The sequence below is a fragment of the Aplidium turbinatum genome, chromosome 16 (assembly GCF_918807975.1).
Source record: "Aplidium turbinatum chromosome 16, kaAplTurb1.1, whole genome shotgun sequence".
Classification (NCBI taxonomy): Eukaryota; Metazoa; Chordata; class Ascidiacea; order Aplousobranchia; family Polyclinidae; genus Aplidium; species Aplidium turbinatum.
The window spans coordinates 10,210,225-10,224,778 of record NC_137487.1 but is presented as its reverse complement, the minus strand read 5'-3'; the positions used below and the strand labels follow the sequence as shown (position 1 = coordinate 10,224,778).

General features: G+C 36.6%; 1 protein-coding gene across 3 annotated transcripts in view; it reads left to right on the top strand.

The window, feature by feature from the left end:
* Positions 1 to 1,204: 1,204 nt before the first annotated feature.
* The window catches only part of LOC145785599 (uncharacterized), a 38,732-nt gene continuing 25,382 nt past the window's right edge, over positions 1,205 to 14,554 (top strand). For 2 of the 3 annotated variants that reach the window (XM_082597268.1, XM_082597270.1), the window contains exons 1-6: positions 1,205 to 1,582; positions 3,471 to 3,635; positions 3,947 to 4,030; positions 8,017 to 8,085; positions 12,900 to 13,188; positions 13,365 to 13,566. In XM_082597268.1, coding sequence (XP_082453394.1) covers positions 1,220 to 1,582; positions 3,471 to 3,635; positions 3,947 to 4,030; positions 8,017 to 8,085; positions 12,900 to 13,188; positions 13,365 to 13,566 — 1,172 coding nt within the window. In that variant the 5' untranslated portion in view covers positions 1,205 to 1,219. The remainder of the gene's footprint in view (positions 1,583 to 3,470; positions 3,636 to 3,946; positions 4,031 to 8,016; positions 8,086 to 12,899; positions 13,189 to 13,364; positions 13,567 to 14,554) is intronic. The other variant, XM_082597269.1, reaches the window with a different exon arrangement.

The window sequence follows — 14,554 nt, the reverse complement described above, 5'->3', positions numbered from 1 at the left end:
TGCGGCGTACTGACATATCACTGCAGTTCTACCAGCAAACTAGCCCCGTAGAAAATGTTAGGACAGGATGCAGAGCAATGCTGTGGCAGAAAGTCTGTGTTCCAAAAGAAAAAAAAAACGTGTTTTCATTGACCTCAGAGTAGCTTGCTTTTTCATTCAACTTGGCAGACGAAATCAAGCTGTGTAAGAGAGGAAAATGATGACGAGATATCAAACAGCAGTGAGAAAATGTGACAATCAAATTCTTAACTTGAAGGTTGTTACAATAACAACAGATTTAAAATTGAAACAAATGAGAATCAGGTAGCTGCTGTGCACTTTGAGAATTAGATTAAAAGATTACGTTGTTCTGTAGCCTATCTGTAAAGGACGTCCGCTTAATTTGAGTAATAGGGTATTTAGTCTGAGTGCAAATTACAGTTATCAGCTGTTAAAAGTTTATTCTATTGTTGATTGGCAGCCAAACTGTCAATTGTTATTCTGGATATCAAGCTATGTTGGCATAGTTATGTAAATGTGTCATCAATAACCGTTGATTCTACGTAGCTCGGGTTGGTTATATATTTGAAGTCACATTTGTTGATGTGGCTAGACCAGGTTCAATGGCAATTCATGACTGATAAAAGGACATTCGTCTTATTTACAGCTTCTAGAACAGTCAACTCCAGAGTAATCATGATTCATATCAGCAGCTTCAAATTCATACGATTTCACTACAGGTTTCAGTGCTGTTTTACTTCCTCGTACACTGGGTGTTCGCTTACGATTTGGAGAGGTGAAAAGTTCAAAAAAGAATTTAAATTAAGCAGTTTATTTGGAGAACTTCAGGTTATTTTCGCTAGGTTTACAATTTGTACAAACAGCTTACAGCCCAAGAAACTTCTTTATAGAATAGATTGTTCAACATTTCTTATATTTGAAGAAAGGCGTTCTTCCCGGCTATCAGCACAAGGCTGATTACTCACTAGCACAGCGAGCAGCAGTAACGCTTCGCTATCGAATACGGTGCGATACTGATGAGCCCAGCCTCATGGGCGAAACACGTGTCTATCGCTGTCTATTCGATGCTACAATCGGCTGCCAAAATAACTTAAATTTCTTATATTTTTGGTTATCAAATTTGATTGTACTGTGAAAGCTACTCAAAGCTGCAAGGAATGCAAATTATAAATGAACGTTACTCTTTTTCTTTTTAGCGCACGGTTTTGTGCTAAATGTTATGTGGCCAAAACGCCTCGAAATAGAACAGACTGATTCGGATTTGAATCGTTCCACATCAATAATTCCGAATTCTTCCGACTTATCCTCGTCTGGCTTTATCGGAAATAATCGGAGAAAATCTTCCGGATCCGGTCAAGAACATCTCGGCATCGCTGAAACTGAAAAAAACATCGAAAAATCGTGTTTGAACTTAAATACAAACAACAATAGCAAAAGGCGTTCTGGGTCACCTTCATCCTCATCAACTAGCAAAGCACCCCGCTTGTCGCTTGACAATTCATCAGAGAATTTACCCAAAATTTCTTCTGGAAGCAACAAAGGCTTTTTAGACGGTCTTGATCTCGGTGCCCTGCAACGACAGGTTGGTATATACTACATTAGATATAGTTTTTCATGTTTAACATTAAAATTTTGTTTAGATGTGTTCAAATCATTTACCATCACTTCAAGGAAATATGTATGCGGAAAAGTTAAAACGACTATTTTAAAGTCTACGCTAAACTTTGTTAAACAGTATTTGAAGTATTTCTTGTTTTAAATTGACAGAGTTCAATACGTTTATGACAATATGACGATGTTTTAAATTGACAGAGATAGTAGAATCAATGTACTTTGACTCAGCTATATAGCCTAACCGCTTACGTGTGACTTCGTTTTTTGTCTGACGTGTGTATTGCATTATGAAAAGTTAACAACAGCAACATTGCTCTTTGAATCCAGTAGCCCCTGCCATTAATACCCAGAAACTGGAATGCATTAGTATTTATGAAAAGAAACAGCTCACATTCACATGTAATTGTTTTAGAATCTTTCACTGTAGCACATGGACACTGTGATAGACAATGGATTTGTTGTTTTCCAAAGACACATTTATTGGTATTACGCATTTCCATAATCACATTTCTGAGTAATGAAACAATCGATTTACTTCAAAGGGAAATCCCAGTGTGACGTCACTACGTTTAACTAAGTTCTACTTTCCTTCTCAATAGTAACATCAATGGGGCATGACGTTCCTTAAACACATTCTGCCAGGTTTAGAAAAGTAAATTTTAAGACAGTTTGGTCAAAACCATGGATGTCCATTGTCTATCTTGTTTATTTGACGCACTAAAGTCTTCAATTTCATAGCAGTAGGCTAATGTTTCATGCGTGTATAAAGTCAAGCTAAGCAAGGACTAGGATTAGGCGATGAGTTGCTTTGACATGTAAGGAAAACAAAAGTGATGCAACTGCTATGGTGTGCATCAAAAAAAAATTCTGCGAGTTTTCGACCTCGCATAAGCAGCTGTCGAGATAGAACGCCGTTTCTTTCACTTGCTTTTTTGTAACACCACCCATTTGCGGATTTTGATATTCCACAAACTACAATTCATCCCATCTTGTTTTGCTATGGCTGGACTTACACCATAGTGTGCAAATGGATAGATTTCGCGTAACGTTGAAGCGATGAAAAAGGTAAACGTTTTCGATTTGCTTTTGCCAAGCGTGCACTGGAAAAGGTGCGGACAATTTTCTTGTTGCTGTAAACAACATTGACTTTTATCGATCATATTGATTTGGAAACATTTAAAGAAATGAGCTTGTTCTTTGCAATTTCAATGCTTTCAGACATTAAACCGACGTAGAACGTTATACATTGCGACATGTGTAACATTCATTTACCGGTACGTAATTACGCAGTTCGGTTGACGATTTATGTAGGTGCAATTTGTCAGTTCATAAAAAAATGCTACATTTCTATACATAAGTCGAACAGCTTAGCCTTACATAGTAAAATATCGGAATTTTAGTCTGTAGCTGTTTCTATCTGATGATTTCACTTGTGATTAATGCATTAAACTTGAGAGAGAACTGGCTTGTTAGCAGTGATGAGTTCATACTGGCTTGTTTATATGACCCGTTCATGAACTTGATTGCATTGAAGTCGGGTTTTGCCACTGCCCCTCCGCAAAGTAGGCTACTTGTTGCTGGGCCACCTAGAATAAATCACCACTTTGTAGTACATAAGTTGACAATTGACGTAATTGCAAAATATTCACGTGTAGTAACGTTTATTTCTTCATTTTCTGCGTTACCTAATCTGTCATACCTTGAACCTTCTTGAAATGGTTTGTAGTGATAAAGATTGTCTACTCTTGCATTGAAATATGTTATGTGGACAAACTAAACTGAATTGCTCTACGTTTAGCCTTCTTCACGTGTGATGGCAACGAATTAAACTTTTTCATGAGAATTTTTCTCACCAGGCGATGCAGTTGGCTTACTTGCAGCAGAACCAAGCGGCGGCATTGAAGAGCGGACCACCGACAAGTCCATCCGAGGAAGATAGTTCATCAAGATCTAAAAACATGGCTGCTGCTATTGCTGCTGCCAGTGTGCTGCCTAGCAATGCTGCAGGGTTGCCTGCTCAAGTTAGTAGTGTAATTATTATTAATGTTTTTAGAGGGGTGGTTCTTTTCCATTTTAGTCGTTACTTATTTTTTTCTGGTTAAGTTTGGTATAAATAAAACTGTTTATTTAAGATTTTTTGAAGCAGCAGGTGTCTAACTCAAGTTATTTGCTGTGTGCTTTGTCAGTGGATGTCAGACCAACCTACTTTTTACATCTAAACTATAGGTTGATTTTTATGGTACCGCAGATAGGCCTACATGTGTCAATGCTTTATCAGTAGTTCTGTAAAATATGCATGATATTTGAAGCAAAACTTTTTGATATTTTGTAGATGCAACAACTTCTGTCCCAGCAAGTTCTTTCCCCTAATCAGCTTCAAGCGTTCATGCAACAACACGCTGTGACAGCACAACATGTGAGTGGTTCAACAGAAATTTAGTGAATACACGTAACTTACATTCAAATGTGGAACCGAGACCTGTGTGCCGTAGTGACAAACAATGTGTTTTGAGACTTGTAGTTTATAGCTTAGGATGGTTGAGTTTTGATTGGAAGTCGCGAGATCGAAGAGAAATTTTTTCTACAAGTTGAAAACTCTCCCGTGGTTCATTGCATCGTGTAACTCAAGAACCTGTCAAGGCGCCTTGTGTGACGAACTATGTCAATCAGTGCATTCCACCTTTTGCCCAACCAAGCAAATTGTTTACGAGTTTTCCAGTTTGTTGTTGTCGGTCTGCTTCGCTCCTATTTGGGAGTTGATGATCTTGCACACCAGGAATGGCAGCTGCAAGGCAAAATTTTCTTGTGGCAGATTGAATTGCTACAACTTTTTCTTGTTTTGATTACTTGGTTATGTTTTTGCTGCAGTTGTTTGAAACAAATTGTATTGTTGTGACATAAGTAAAACGAAGTTTTATTGTGTGACCGGTGGCTCGAAATCATATGAAATCAAATTCTTCACTAAGGAAGTTAAGTCAGAAGAAAGATGACGCAGAGAAACGTTGCGTCAAAAATAGGGAGAGGAGTTAATTTTAATTTCAACTTTAGCCTTGGATTTAGAATACAACAGGACATCAGATCTCTGAAATAAAAGTTGAAGTTTCCGTCCTAAAACCCCCCCTACCCCGAAAATTACTTTTCGCATTTAATTGCCTTGTGTTGCATTGATGTCACTTTTTGTTTATGACATTTAAAGTTCAAATATTATTTGCTACTGCATTAAAAGACGTTAATAATGTTGTAAAAGACATCCGCAAACAGTTTTTCTGGTTTTGATTCATTGTAAAACACGGTGAAGTGGTCATTTCGATTTGTACGCATGACTACGCGCATGCGCAAAAGCGTACCAAAAATACAAATATTCATATTCTGTATTGAGGAAATAGAGAAATAGACTACCACATCAATTTGATCCAAGGGTATTGTACAGCTTTTACCTCACTGGTATGGCTTAAGTATACCTAACATTCTTAAAAAAGTAGAACTTTAAAGCCTTTTTTGATAAGATAGATATGCAGCCAATAACGAAGCCACAATTGTGTGGCGAAAGCAATATACTTGAATTTATCAATTTAGTGCGGTAGCCTGCTCTCTACTTCTTTGATTAGTATTGATCGCGCTACGCATCCATGTGGATCATCTCTGATTTCAAAAGAAGATTGGGAAGCTCATTCACAAAGTTTTCGAGTTTTGTAGGATATTGATACAGCATATTTGGACGAAAATTTCAATCCTTTTTTTCAGAGGTCTTAGAATCTCCTGTTGTAGGCTATTCTAAAACCAGGGCTAAAGTTGAATTTGAACAAAGACCGATTAACCGTACACCCTCATCAAAAAACGAAGTGTTTAAAGAAAAGTTTTTGAATAAGTTTTGTTTTGAACATTTTTGAATGGATCCATATTCTTGAAAGATGGCACATGGAAATAGTTTCGATATGTATTCAATTAAAAATATTGCAATTTAAAATACATATGACGTAGAGATCGACAGTGATTGTTTGGAAGAATCCAAGTGGTTTAAAATCTTCAGAATCTTTAGAAGCGACACACTGCCATGAACGAACATTCCCACTGAAAGTTATGCCTTTGACTCAAAATTTGATTACAAGAATGCAACTGGACTGCTTTGTTTTTAAACATGTCGAACCTCCATCGTACATGATTGCCTATTTAAACATCTTATTTATGTTACCTGACGTTGTAAACACCACAAAACAACCAAACCGTTGAAGTTCTCTGTCGTCAGCATTTTGGATCTGTATCTTATCAGCACCAGCACTTGCTGAGCATCATCCTTTAAAACGTGTTTTTGAAACATTTGTCTTTGTGTTTTGCAAAAACATTTAAAATAATTGCTTTTTCTACTTTGGTATTCGAGTTGTACGAATTTTCTTTAACCAAATTTAAAGGTAGTTTTTGTCATCATCACTATCTCACAAGTCACAACAAAAGCTACGAAAATTGTGCTGCGCAGCAAAACAAGTATGTGTTGGTAGTATAAATACATTAGGTAGCATAAGCAACACAAAACAGTATATGTGTGTATACATGTGAGCGTCCCACAGAAAAAAGTATATTTGTATGATGCAAATAAAAAGTATGGTTGACTTTACTTCAACATTAAATCATCTCTGCCAAAGACCCTATCAGTTGCGATGCAACGAAAGATTGTATCTGACAAGGCAAAACGTCTACCACAAGTTGAAACCACAACGATGAGTTTGTTTGAATCATTTGTATAAAATTTTCGATACTACGAGAGCCGTCTGCTATGCGATGGCCTTTTGAACCGCAACATCATCCAGACCAGCAAACGGTCGTTTTTGACATCGATTTAACGTCTGTAGAGGGCTGAATCAATGTAAAAAAATGATTTGTTATGTGCTCTTTTTTTCTGCGGAGCAAACCGATAGTAAGAGATTTTACTATTAAATCTTAGCCAGTGAAAGTGTTTTACATCGTTTCAAGGTCTGGCGACAGCGAAGAATGTAATAAACTGCCCATGATTGCTGAGGCATAGACTACATTGACTGTGTTGTGGTTCAGTCAATGCAGGAACATAACTCGGATTAGGCTACAATCAGACAATATGTATTTTGTGGTAATGCGGCTTAGAAAAAAGTTGACCACACATCGCAGGAAATCCTTCATAAAAGCAAAGTTAAAAACTATCGATTGAAAGAGCAAAACGTTGCTGTAGTATCGTCTGGTAATATCAAGTAAAGAAAATTACTGTTATCAAGGATCGTTTTGAATCATAATCGAAGTTTTAACAATGTTCGTACATTTACCCAACGTTATTAATAATTTCTGAGTTGAGATGCTTGATATGATTTTGTCTTTTTGCAGCTAGCTTTTATGTTCAAGAAATGACGCACATAGCAGTTTCATGTGATGTAGTAACAGTTTCATGTGATATGGCAACATATTGATATTTTTAATCTTCTATGGTTTGTAATATGAAATTGTTTTGTTTGTCTGCTTTTATTTTTTTCTCATGATTGTGTGAAATATAGTTGGTTGGATGAGCGGTAGGTTTGATTTATTTATTTTTTTCGTATAAAACAAATGAAAATAAAACAGTTAAAACAAACTAAAATCAACATCACTATGCTGTATAAGGGTTGAGTGGTTGAATTTATTGCACAAAAATATTGTCATGTAATTTACGCCATTCCATCTCCATTGGACAGGAATATTTGTTGTCGAAATGTAACCCTCTTTTTGAATCTTACCTGTGGCGTTTTTCTAAAGATGCTTGAATTGATTGGAGCTTTTATGGACGCTTAAGCTCGCTTTTAGACATGGCCACTTGTGAAAAAGGGTAGTATAGAGTGGACTCTTTGAACTATTCTTTTTACTAAATGCCGCTAAATGAAACTTTGTAAAATTCCATTGAGCTTTTGACCCGATACATGAATACAGTGTGAGTAATTTTTCGTAAAAATCAAGTAAAAAATATTGTCTAATATTGTATTTTTCCCCCTAACAGTATTTTTTTTTCCTCACAAAATCTCAGTTTGTCGACGAGGAACGTTTTGAATCCGACATCGCACATAACAAAAGTTGTTTCCTGCAAGGAAACACGGAAAACTTTTGTTAGTCGGCACCTGTTATGTTGGGGCAAGGCATGGGTTGATCTCCATGTATTTTGTACAAGAAATAATTGTCTTTGTTGTTTTCATCGGCTCATTCTCGTTTGCAGATTACGACCGTATGAAAGGGTTATTTGATTGATCAAACGCTTGTTTGTAGAATGTAAGGGAAACCGCAAAGTTTACAATTTGCTCGGTTCCGTCACTTTTACATTTTTACCTTCATTTGTCCACGAAAACTTCTTTGAAAGTTTTTGTCTTTTGTTGGCTTTATTAAATAATAATCAAACTCCGATTTTGTTCACAGCAACAAGCGCAGCAAATACAAGAGATCTACAGAAAACAACAAAAGCACATTCAAGATTTCCAAATACAGGTACATTTAGTACGCCCATTTAAATACATTAATATCCAGAGATCCGGTAATATTTGATAAAGCATTGAATCGTCTTTCACTCTCTTGTATTTGTTTAGTGTTTTTGTTATTACCGATCAAAGGAAGCAAAAACTTTAATGAAGTTTCTGTGTGTGAGCATCGGGCTTTGGAAATGGATTCTTTCCCAAAATGGCTTTGTCTTCCCTGTTGACTGACGTTTAGTTGAAAGATCACAAACAAAAAAACGCTTTTTTTTCTCCTTTTATTCATCGAGGCGCGACCTTTAATGCTTGTCAACAAGGGCGCGGTGCATTAGCCATTTATGCCGCTTGAAATTATGTGTATTTATTGTTCTTTTTATTTTTCTTTGTTCCCTCGTCAAATGGAACTGAAAAGGTGCAAGAAAGATGCAGCTTTAATTAAATTTTTTAGAAATATTATTTTTTGGAATCTTCATTCATGGACCTTGCGGAGAGATGGAGGCATGACGTATTTGTGCAAGAGATATTATGAGTAAATGATTGTCGTCTCTAGTTTTGCTTTGCAAGTTTTTGCAGTTTGAAACGCCATTTTGTGTTGTCCAGTGTTTATTTCGCGGCTGCACATGTAGCCAAAACGTTACCGAAAAATAGAAAACAAATTATACATGTTTTTGCAAACTTTAATTAACAGTTTTTTTCTCAAAACGAAATACTTTTTCTTTATTGAAATTTCGTCACAGAACATTTCACTAAAGTCTTCTTTTGGATTCATTTTTCCCTTAGCTGGTTATTTTTTTTAAATCAAGTGTAGCCTGTTTTCCTTGAGACTTTATGAACATTACATATACAGTATTGCAGGGACGCCGCATAAGTATGACCATCATGAACAATTAAGGTAGTGCTTAGACTATATTTTTCGGCCTCTCAAGTTTGGGAGATCAATTCTGTACTAATTTTTTTTTAATCTGTCAGCAACACATTTATCTAATTGTTTTTACGGTCAAAATGATGTCGCATAGCGATAAACTGAACAATTACATCCATGCGCTTTTAACCTATGCTTTCATCGGCCTCAAGGTAATCCACCTTACCACATACGGTACATCAAAGTCTATGTACCCTGACATATCCACTTGTTCGGTGCCACAAAATATTTACAACAACATGTTTGTGTGTAGTATTTCTTTTTACAATTTTCATACACTCTCAACAAGCATAAGCTATAACACATCAGTCCTTCATTTCATGGAATGCTAAACTGCCTCGCCCATTTTCTTCTTGCTTGTTTTTTGCTACTTTGAGGTTACAGCCTGTTCGTTGTGCTGTACAAGTTTATGAAGGTCAATATATTACTCATTCCAATAAACGAACAGATATCTTATAAGATGTTTACAAATACGCAAACAACTGTTATATTTGGACGTTTCTTGTAATCGTTGATACAGATTTGTTTGTGTCATCTATACTTGTGGTCGCTGCTGCTTGTTTTTTGTTTGTAAATCAGCAACATCTTGAAAACGCGCATCCTGTAATGATATACACACGACAGCGTTTTAAAGAAGTGATTCATCTCTCTCGATTTTTTATACCGTGGTCGGATTTGCCCTAAGCTGGATGGCGCTGCAGAAATCCTTATACACCTACACAGCAAAACCCGTTACTTTTACATTGATTCAACGTCTGAACTTGAACTCCCAGAATCCGCAAACAGACGTCAGTTTGAAAACTACGAGACGTCGTTTGTTCATATTCTATGGATTTTAGAATAAGAATGGAAGAAACGCTGCAATTTCTAATTTCTACAGTGTGTTAAATTTTACTCCAAGAGCAGACTTTGCATAATCTACTCCAGATGAAGAGCACGGACCAATATCCCAAGCCTAAAAACAAAGATTGCAACATTTTTTTTGCTTCTTGGAAGATAGAAAATATCCGAGAAGGTTTCGACTTCAGTTATCATCTTTGTTTGCGCAGTAAAAAGTTAATGTTAATAGGAAACCGGATATTGTTTAGTTTGCTATGAGTATGCTCATTCAGAAAGCATCCAAAACGGACGGCTGCTATGGATGGATTTGCATAAATTAATGTTCCTAATAACTTGAAAGTAAATTAAAATTTACATATAAGCCTGATGCAAAGAACACGATTTTTTCTAACTTTTGAAAGGAATTTTAATCTATGTTTTGTTTCTCTAACAAACAAACAAAGCATTTTTTTTTGACAAACGCAAACATCCTCACCCATTTTAAATGACTTGTGTACTGTCGATATGGCGAGTCAAAATATCACTTTTGGCTTTTGTTAGTTTTTACAGCTTGTCTAATGCGATGCTGTCGTTCAAAATGGAAACTGCAGTCATTTCTGCAATGATATTATTTTTACATTTCTTCTACGCTATCTAACATTGAAATGTATTAATCTGCAAGTTTAGATTTGCTTTGCTAATGACAGTAAAAATCATCATCGTGTTTTGTAAGAAAATATTTGCAGTATTGTGACAACTAAAAGAAACACAAATTTTTGCATTCGTAATTATCTAAACACTCTTGTTTAACAACCAGCAACATCATTTTTCTCATATTTTGATTGGCTACCCATGTTATGAATTTGCTGACTTGGTTCTGTACGGCTGTACGTCACTTTTCATATTTTAGCAAGATTAGCTCAATACCACGTTGAGCTTTAGGCTATAGTTTGTGTCAGTTTATACCATTTCTAATGATACGTTTTTTTCACAATTTTTTTCCTGACTTGTGACCTGAAGTTTTGTTCTTTTATAATCCTTGGAGGAGGAAGTAAACACAGGTGGTACTCCAAGGTAAATGCTGAGCAGACACGTTTTCTTTGTCATCCCGCCATCTAAAAATGCTGATATTCTTTCAGGATGGTACAGTTAGCGTTCAGTGAACATCCAACCACAACAACACAGAGTAAAACTAATATTTTTTTGTTTTCTGAACTGGAAAGGCGTTTCTATGACCTGCATAACGTCTCCATCACACCACTGGCAAGCCACGGCCAGTCAAGCACTACCTACTACTAAGCAAAAATAGCATTGCTCCGCTGACCACATAAAAAATTAACTTTCGAAATTTGAAAACATGTCTCGCGCCATTACCCGTCCAGTTTACCCTTCGCAAGTTAAAGCAGGCACTTTCACAATTTTATTTTTTGGAGTTGTTTTATGAGTTGTAACATTCTGTGGTTATATTTCCACGATTTCGCACTCAATCTATCGACGTAAAACGTTAAACAAGGCGAGTGTCGCAGTGAGGGCGTGTGACCATTTTCATAGACAATTGGCATTTTGTTAAAAGTAATTTTGAGACCTTAAAAATTTGTATTAATGATACTCTAGATCTGGTTTAGAAAAGCTTCCCGGTCCACATTTTAAATAATTGTACAGATATATAAGAAGGACCACTTGTCTATTCTATGTGTTGTTCTTTTGCTCCTCTATATACCAATGAAAAAAGGCTGTTTTCGCATCGTCCCTCCTTGGATACAAAAGCACCCTTTGCATTGTTTGTATTGTCGTATTTGTTGTTGTTGTGGCATTTTCCAGTGGGCTATGAGAGGATTTCAAATGGCCAGATTGTTTATTTACCGCTGACATAAAACACATTAATTGCTCTTCTATTTTCACAAGCGCCTATGTTCAGCCTTTTTCTCATCATGTGAGCTGTTCGCTTTCAGGTGTCGACTCCCTGTTGAAATATTTAGAGGCTTTTTGTAACTTAAACGTAAACGAACGTTTTATATAAGGCATGGTATTAAATTGTATGATTTGGCTCGTTGCCATGTCATCATGATGAAACTGTTCAGAAATCGGGTACAATTGGTCTCGTTTTCGATTGCTGAAAAATTCTTCCATAGCAAGTAGAATGTTGACAATAAGATGATTCAAAATTATTAGATGTTTTGGACGCAAGGAAGAACTAACCCAACGTGTTCTGCATGATGCTCTGCATTTATCCCGACGTTTCGTTCATCACCCAAGATTGAATTCGTCAATGATCTAACAATGCTTTAAAAATGAATCATGCACAGAAATAACCATGTTTTTGTAAAAAAAAAATGTACAAAACGAAATTCTAATTCGAAACAAATGCACACCAAATTCAAAACTAGAAAAGAGTAATTTGAATCACTCCAGTCCACAGCACATCATCATATCTTCAGTCTCTTGCGTGAATTATATCTTCAGCTGCATTGATAATATGAGGACTGGGTGACTTCCAAAACCGCTTGGCGTGGATTGACTTTGAAAATTGCTATGGGTTGTCAGTGTTCTTTGCAATTAACCTAAAATCCACTCTTTTCAGTTTATTAATTGTTTTTCGACTACAATCTCCAACAGATAATTGCTTTGTCCGGCCTTAAGTGACGCTCATAGTCAGAGACATGGGCCTGGACAACAAATGATTTACATAACTTCGATTTGAATGCTTGATAACGTTTAAAAAACGTAATCACACCATTTCTGTTAAGCCTGTTTGTCCCCTAAACTGACCTTTTAAATCATGTGTCTGAAAGTATTATTGGAAGGATTTGTGATTGTTGTTGGTTCAGATTTCCGTTTTGCTGCAAATAATGCATCGCGCATTATTTTAGGATCTGGACGGTGGCTGAGCAATCCTTTTATCCTATTGTGATATATACTTCTTGCCACTGTTCCAGAAAAACGTTTAGTAAATTGAAATACTAAGTAAAAAAACAAAAACGATACTATCTTCGTGCAAAGAAATATTAAATTTTTATAAGGCTTTTGTTTTGTTGCTGTATAAAATGAGCTTTAAATAAAGTGTATAATTGTTCTCTTCAATTTTTCAGATGGCTGCCGCAAAACAACAACAGAAGGGTGCTTCAAACTTGACGCGAAGCGACGACATAAACGACATTGCCTCTGGCAACTCGCTTAGCAACGACATCGCGTCACGGCTGGCGAAAGATCAACACCAAATGCAACAGCACTTGGCAATTCAACAACTGATGCACTTGCAACAAATACAACAGCAGCAACAGCAACAACAACAAGCTGCAGCCGCAGCTCTGCAACAACAAAGCCTTGCCGCGGCAGTAGCCATGGCGCAGGGACGTCAGCAGGGCTTCATCCCATCAGGTATGGGCGCTTTTGTGATGTCATATCATGAGGCTTAGCATTTTACACGGCCTATTTCACACCTTAACACGGTCACGACCGCAGTGATCCTAGCTGGTTTTGGTTTGTTTGAGGACAGGTTTTTGCCTCGCTGAAAGGTTAAACCTTGTTTATTTTTGTCCTTTTTGCCTTGTTAGAAGTGTCTGCTGACCTACAGCAACTATTGTTGAAACACGTCAGCGATGTGGCGACGAGAAAAGACGCGTCACTTCCGCTTCCCAACCCAACCGGAAACTCGTCGCTAACGACAACGTCAAATCCGACTCCATCCATCCGAGATCGGGCGGCAGGCAACAGCGGTGACTCAATAAATGGCGAATTCAAAGACGGGATTCGAAGGTGACACATGGCTTACATTTTTATTGAATCATTATGTTTGTGGTTCGATCAGTCACTACAAGGAACTATTGCCGGCACGAATCTAGGAAAGACATTTCATAGCCTTTTGATTTTTTTTATCAACGTATTCTATCATAGTTATACTTTCTTTAGAAGGGATTTTATAACATTTCTATTTTTCCAACAGCTTGCGTAAATAGCACAAGGACATAGAAAGTTAAATAAACATTTTTTTAATAGAAGTTTGATAAAGTGAATACGTACCCAAAGTGATAAGCACCCAATGTTTTCGTCTTTGTGAGCCATACCTTTTCTAAATTGGGTCTTTACGCTTGTTCGTTTCTTTTATCGGTCGATTTGATTGCTTCAACAATCCTTTCATTTATAGTTAAATAATAATTTTTAGCATTTTCTGAAAAGCTCTGGCTTTGTCTTCCTCGAGCTTAGTCTCTTTTGTTTGTTTGTTTATTTAGTTATTTATTTTTGTCTCTTACTCCCTACACAAGTTATCGGCTCACCAACACGATGATTGGTTTGGCTTCTTTAATTGGTCGGGCGTTTGACAATCAGTCTTAGACCTTTTTTTGTATATTTTCATTTTCAAAAATCGTGACATTTTTTTAACCTTTGTATACTCTTTTGTGTGTGTCGCAACACATTGTATTGGTCTGAAAGGTCTAGTTCACGCCACATAAAACGTTTTGGCAAATGAACGTGTTTAGAACGACGAGTGTCGTTTTTTTTTTACATTTATACAGATTAGAATTTTCTGATATCAAACTTGTGTAGGGTCATTTCTTGAACTTGGGGCTAACGTCCACCAACAAAAGCTTGTCCAGAAATTCGGATTTTATGACCGAAAGTGCTGGTTTAAATTGATGCTGTTGGACCAGCTCATCAAGAGTTTTGCGCTTGTTCCTTCAGTTTTGAGAGTAACAGTTGCTGCTTGATTATATTTTTGACTTAACAAAAAGTATTCTATTCCGGC